The 6289-nt window shown below is 39.0% G+C and overlaps 1 protein-coding gene across 1 annotated transcript in view; it reads right to left on the minus strand.

The window, feature by feature from the left end:
• LOC103473964 (bile salt-activated lipase-like) overlaps nucleotides 1-5111 on the minus strand; it is a 6766-nt gene extending 1655 nt beyond the window's left edge. The window contains exons 1-10 of the mRNA XM_017307734.1: nucleotides 5012-5111; nucleotides 4690-4837; nucleotides 3092-3211; nucleotides 2815-3012; nucleotides 2610-2740; nucleotides 2419-2526; nucleotides 2225-2339; nucleotides 1892-2078; nucleotides 1534-1737; nucleotides 2-91 (exon numbers count right to left, since the gene is read on the minus strand). Of these exons, the coding sequence (XP_017163223.1) occupies nucleotides 2-91; nucleotides 1534-1737; nucleotides 1892-2078; nucleotides 2225-2339; nucleotides 2419-2526; nucleotides 2610-2740; nucleotides 2815-3012; nucleotides 3092-3211; nucleotides 4690-4837; nucleotides 5012-5068 (1358 nt within the window). The 5' untranslated portion in view covers nucleotides 5069-5111. The remainder of the gene's footprint in view (nucleotide 1; nucleotides 92-1533; nucleotides 1738-1891; nucleotides 2079-2224; nucleotides 2340-2418; nucleotides 2527-2609; nucleotides 2741-2814; nucleotides 3013-3091; nucleotides 3212-4689; nucleotides 4838-5011) is intronic.
• Between the last annotated feature and the right edge of the window lie 1178 nt (nucleotides 5112-6289).

Consider the following 6289-nt stretch of genomic DNA (forward strand, 5'->3'; position numbering starts at 1 on the left):
GTGGTCGGCGCCCATCCAGGTTGGGTAGGGGCTGAGGAGGCCTCCCAAACGGTTGGGCTCAGAGAAGAGGTACGAGTACGTGCGACCAGTTCTTCAGTGGAAAACGAGAGGATTTTAACGGATTAATACAATAAATATCACCGAAAGCTGATGAATACTCATACAAAACCTCACTTTTTACTTTTAATGAGGAAAAGTATTCATCAAATAACCTGTCATGTAAGGGAGGGTTTGAAAGAAAAAWAATAAATTGTTTTTAACATCCGAACCTGAAAACTGTGCAGTTACACAACTGTCAGGTCCTGCTAGCAAGCTTGCTAACTAAATATTTATTTTCTAGATAAACAAAATAAATATTTAGTTGGTAGCTAGATTATGTAGTTTGTGAAATAAATATTTAGCTTGCCAATTAAATATTTAGCTTGCTAACTAAATCTTCAGCTTGGCGCTAAATGCTTATCCTGAGGCTAAATATTTAGCTTGCTACCTAAAAAATTGCAAACTGAATATTTAGTTTAACTTGCTAATTAATTATTTAGTTTGRATCTAAGTGTTTGGTTTGAGGCTAAATATTTATCTTACTAGCTAAATGTTAGCTAAATATTTAGCTTCTTAGCTCAATATTTAGTTTGAGAATGGATATGTAGTTTGTAAAGTAAGTATTTAGCTTGCTAGTTAAATATTAATTTGAAATTGTAACATTTTMTRAATTAACATGGCCAAAATATAACTTTGAAAAATAAACCAAAAATATTTTTTCCTTTTATGACAGGTTAAAAACACAAATACTTGTTAAATGTTTCACTTTTTAATATTACAATCAGCACGAGGTTTTGATTAAAGCCAGCTCAAACGTTGAGCCCAGCCTTTACAAAAATGTCTGAAACATTTGAGAGTGATATTTGTAAATGCAGATCTTCTTCTTACCCTGCTTTGGAGGCGTGGAGATAAAGAGCAGCCTGAGTGGGAATCAGGAAAAGGTAGTCCGTTTCGATGGCCACAACAGTTTTCTTGACAGTCTCTCTGCTGGGTTTGCTTCCCCAGTCCAGGGTGTACGTGGAGAAGGCGTTYTCCGAACCAAGCGTTCCCTTTTCCTTGGTTAAGGAACTCAAGAGCCTCTTGACATCATCACTGCAGTCAGCAGAAGGATACAAAACATTTAAATTTGATAAGCTGGATTATTGGGAGCAAATGYCACAGAAACTCTGGMTTGTTTAAACCTTTTCTACCTTTCCGGACCTGCTCCCAATACACTAAATGCTTCACAATGTTCACTTGAACTCACATAGGGGTGTCCAACAATGCAGAGTTGANAATTAACATGGCCAAAATATAACTTTGAAAAATAAACCAAAAATATTTTTTCCTTTTATGACAGGTTAAAAACACAAATACTTGTTAAATGTTTCACTTTTTAATATTACAATCAGCACGAGGTTTTGATTAAAGCCAGCTCAAACGTTGAGCCCAGCCTTTACAAAAATGTCTGAAACATTTGAGAGTGATATTTGTAAATGCAGATCTTCTTCTTACCCTGCTTTGGAGGCGTGGAGATAAAGAGCAGCCTGAGTGGGAATCAGGAAAAGGTAGTCCGTTTCGATGGCCACAACAGTTTTCTTGACAGTCTCTCTGCTGGGTTTGCTTCCCCAGTCCAGGGTGTACGTGGAGAAGGCGTTYTCCGAACCAAGCGTTCCCTTTTCCTTGGTTAAGGAACTCAAGAGCCTCTTGACATCATCACTGCAGTCAGCAGAAGGATACAAAACATTTAAATTTGATAAGCTGGATTATTGGGAGCAAATGYCACAGAAACTCTGGMTTGTTTAAACCTTTTCTACCTTTCCGGACCTGCTCCCAATACACTAAATGCTTCACAATGTTCACTTGAACTCACATAGGGGTGTCCAACAATGCAGAGTTGAYTGATGGGACATCAATGCCTGTGAAGATGTGTCCGTCCATGTCGTTGGCTCCGGCCATGTAGTCGATGTCGGCGGCGTTGTGGAACAGGTTGGATGGATCATCCGGCAGGAAGTCGCCATCAATCACAGGAGACAGAACCAGGTTGTACACCAGAGGGTCTGGTCAATGGAGAAACAGGGCTAAACATGCTAGGCTAAAGTGATCAAGAACAATTGTGTATTTACACAGCAATGTTCTGCGGTGGAGAGAGCATTGAAGAGGTAAAGCTGTTGAAAAGTAGGTCAATATTCAGCCTTTGACTTACCGTCAGGYGAGCCGGAGAGATGGACCTTTCCCGCCAATGTCAGAGCCTTGGGGTCGGTCATTTTCAGACAGGTGGCCATGCGACTATCGGTGGGACAGTTGACTTGCAGAGCAACCTGAAGGGTTAGGTTCCAAAAACAACCTGTCGTATTTCAGATCATCCATAAAATGAAAAGCACAGGAGGAGCCATGTACCTCTTCAGCAAGCTTGCGTGGGTTTCTGTTGACAGCCCAAGGGCAAAGGGCGACCCCACTTTGGGAGATGGCTCTCTTGATCATCCCCTTGTTGTGGGGAGTGAGAGTCTGGGAGACAAAAGCAGAAAGCAGATTCTTTTTWAAAATCCCCCCAAATTGATTTAKATTATTTACTTTGGGCAGCTTCTGACCTGGAGACCAACACTGACTGCTCCGGCGGACTCTCCAAAGACGGTGATGTTGCTGGGGTCTCCTCCAAATGAGCGGATGTTTCTGTGCACCCATGCAATGGCGGCCTGCTGGTCCCACAGTCCATAATTTCCTAAACATGATCCAAAGTGATGTTTACAAGAAAAGAGTCAATTGAACCTCTGGATATTTTCAAAAGATGCCTACCAGGCATAGTAGAGTCTCCAGCACTCAGGAAGCCAAGGGATCCCACACGGTATCCCAGTGTCACTACAATGACATTTCCTCTGTCTGCGAGTTCCTGTCCGCTGTACAGATAGTTGTCCAGGAAGTTAGCGCCTGTTGAGGCTCCAACCAAGAAAGCTCCACCATAAATCCAGACCATGACAGGAAGATTGGAGGCCACTGAAAATTTAAGGGAACATTATTACAGTTAGTCTTGATCAAATTTCAGGCACACTTAGTGCTAAGTCTAAGAGTTTACCTGAGTTGATGTGAGGAACCCAGATGTTCAGGTAAAGACAGTCCTCGCTGCCATAGACGTCGTTCATGAGAATCGTCAGCTGAAAGCATCTGGGCTTGTAGCTAGTGGCCTTCAGAGTGCCTGATCAGAATTAACACACAAACATTGGAAGATGACTGTTGGATTCACTCATCCGATTCCACTAGGGGGCTCTACASTTTATTTCACATGGAGTTAAAGTGACTTGATGGTGAACCGGAAGTGACTTCACGGTGAACCGGAAGGAAGTGGTTTTAAGTCAAAGCAATCAATCTAAATTAACCTTAAAACTTTCTTACGTTTTTGTGTATTGCCCAAAGTGGTGAGTTGATGCTGAATGTTGTTAGCTATTTAAAGATAYGTTTTTCGTTCTACATGTGGGTTTTGGCAAATTAGCTWTAAGCTAATGAAAATGCTAATGGTTTCAATCAGTTGTTTTGTACATGAGCAGCTAATTAGCATAATGCTAGCTCTCGTTTATTGCGCAGTGGTTTTTAAAGCTGATATTTATGTTAGTAAACTATGTGTTTTATAATTTGTTGGTTAAGTCAAGCATAATTACCCAAAAGTTGTTCTCAAGKTAGAGTAGAGATACTGCAGCTTGTTTTTACTCATGTAAAAGTAAAACGTAGCCATCCAAAACAATTATCAAATGAGAAAAAAATGTATTTGGTAAAATGGCTCAAATACTGAGAAAATGATAAAATTATCAGTCATTTGTTATTTAAAAATTACATAAGCAGATGGACCAAAATATAGAGTTTCATGGAAATTTTGGTATTTTAAAGACCAAAATGACAATTTTGTCAAAATTTTTGTAAAAGTAACAAAGTYAGGCAAAAGGAAATTTATTCCCAATGAGTTTCTTTCAATAAAAAACTAAAGAAACTTTAACAAAAACTGCAGGTGCGTCTGTRTCTGGTGAATTTTATTTGTTTTTCGGTAAGTGAGAGGAAAATCCATAAATTTTACTCAAGGAGTAGAAATACTGCATAAAAAATAGTCACATAAAGTAAAGARAATACAGCGTAGTAACAAAAATAGTAAAAGCATTTTTTTTCAAAAAAGTTACTCAAGTAAATGCAATGAAGTATTATTTACTCCCACCTCTGCATTTAAAGGTTTAAATCTGTGTTTTAGGTTTGTTTTTATTGGAATATTGTTCAATACCAAATATTGCAATTTAGTTTTTTCTTCGTTTATAGTAAAAACACCTAGAAAGGAAAAGCAAACCATTAGAATAAAATAAAATGTATTTAAAATTTTAGTCAACGCAGGTTGTCAAGTAGTCGATCATTTTAAATATTTGCTGATAATGAGAAAAATCTTCACCAGACATCACAAATCCATGAGATAAAGAACACGTTTTCCTTTAAAGCCTATTGGATTATAATGAATATAAAATGTTTGGAAGTCTTCAGCTTCCTGTTTCTGACCAATAGGTTGACCAATCAGGACACAGTTGGACATTGACGCTCGTAAAGTCTCAGAACGGTGCCACACAGCTGAAATCTTTACTATGAATGCTTTTTGTGACATGTTTGATAACTTTATCTGGTAACTGTGACTGGTTTACCCACCGTCCCAGCCAGAGTGACGCTTTGGCTTCTCAAACCTTCCAGGCGGTGCAGCGAAGGGGATGCCTTTGAAGACGTCCATGTGCCGCCCGGTGCCAAGGCGAATATTTTCCCCCTGCACCGTTCCTCCCTCGGTAGTGACAACCCCGAGCTGCAAAGATAAAGATGAAACGGCTCAGTAAGTAGATGTTTTTGTTTTCAATATACAAATAATTCACTTGTAGTTGGATTTAGAACACGTTTAACCAAAAAAACTGCCAAGTTAGACTTTATTTTTGGTGTGGAAGACGACGTCGTTCCGTTTTGCTGTTGGAGAGAAACTCACGGAGGTGGCGGAGACGGCCTCCAGAAAAACGGCAGCAGCAACCAAAATCCCAAGCATGATTACCAGGATTCAACTGTGAGCAACAGGGTGGGGGTCAGCCATGCATTTATAGAGGAGACCTGCCCACCACACACCCTCCACAGCATCTGGCACACACACACACACCCAGTGTGCGGYTTTTCCCACAGTTACACAATCAGTCACCAGCTCAGGTGTTCCGGCTCCAGACTGCGTTAAATTATTCAAGTATAACTTTTAAAACATCAGGAAAATGCTGTTGGTTTAAAGTTTAATTCCTTCTTTTTTGTGCAATTTTGGAACATGAATGATAAGATAAAGTCACCGATGTTTGAAAAAGATACAGGATATTATTATCGATTTGCCAAAAATACATGAAAACCTGTTCATGTAATGAACTTATGTAAAAATGGACAAGTGAGAAATTATTTTTGATGTTCTACCAGATTCTCAATGTTAAATAAAAACAGAAAACCTTCATCTTTGTCTTAACTTTATAGCTTTTATTTGACATTCAAATAAATACATCTATATGATATGTAGCTGCTTCACTGAGGTCAAAGTGCACGCGATCATCCTTTCGGAGGAACCTTTTATGGATCCATGTTGTGTTTTGATGGCATCCATCCGTCGTTTTTTTACCCTCCAAGGTCATTGGGCRAGAGGTGGGGTGCGCCCTGAACCGGTCGCCATGCCAACACACAGGTACAACAACGTGAATAACTAAAAATAACTTTACCAGGAAGCCAGACTCGGTTTGTACAGCTGTCCTACACAGCGTAAAGTCCCAAAACACTGCGCATTGTGTAAGGCTGAGTTTATGACACATTTCTTTATCAGTTTGACTAAATATAGACTTGATAAAGAAAACATAAACAATCTTTAAAATTCTGCAGTCTTTACCAGGTTCTAAAGATATTTAAATCTTTTTATAAGAATACAACAAGACGGCAAAATGTAAAAGGTACATAAAATTATTTTCTACCAATACCTGCAAGCGAAAAACTATCAATTAATCTGTTAATTTTAGCCTCAGTTTCATCACTTCCTGTATGTTATTCCTCAGTAGGYTCTGATAATTGTTTATTTTGGGTTCTTTTGTCACCGTTTCTCTTTTTCATTTTGGTCCAAATCAGGATCATGAAAGCTCTTAAAGGGCCGGTTGTGCCAGAACGTATACATAAAACCTATTCACAAACTGTTAAAATATGACTGAAAAGATTATTGAACATATTTTCAGTCAATCCAGGACTGAAAATC

The sequence above is a fragment of the Poecilia reticulata genome, linkage group LG12 (genome assembly GCF_000633615.1).
Source record: "Poecilia reticulata strain Guanapo linkage group LG12, Guppy_female_1.0+MT, whole genome shotgun sequence".
Taxonomy (NCBI): domain Eukaryota; kingdom Metazoa; phylum Chordata; class Actinopteri; order Cyprinodontiformes; family Poeciliidae; genus Poecilia; species Poecilia reticulata.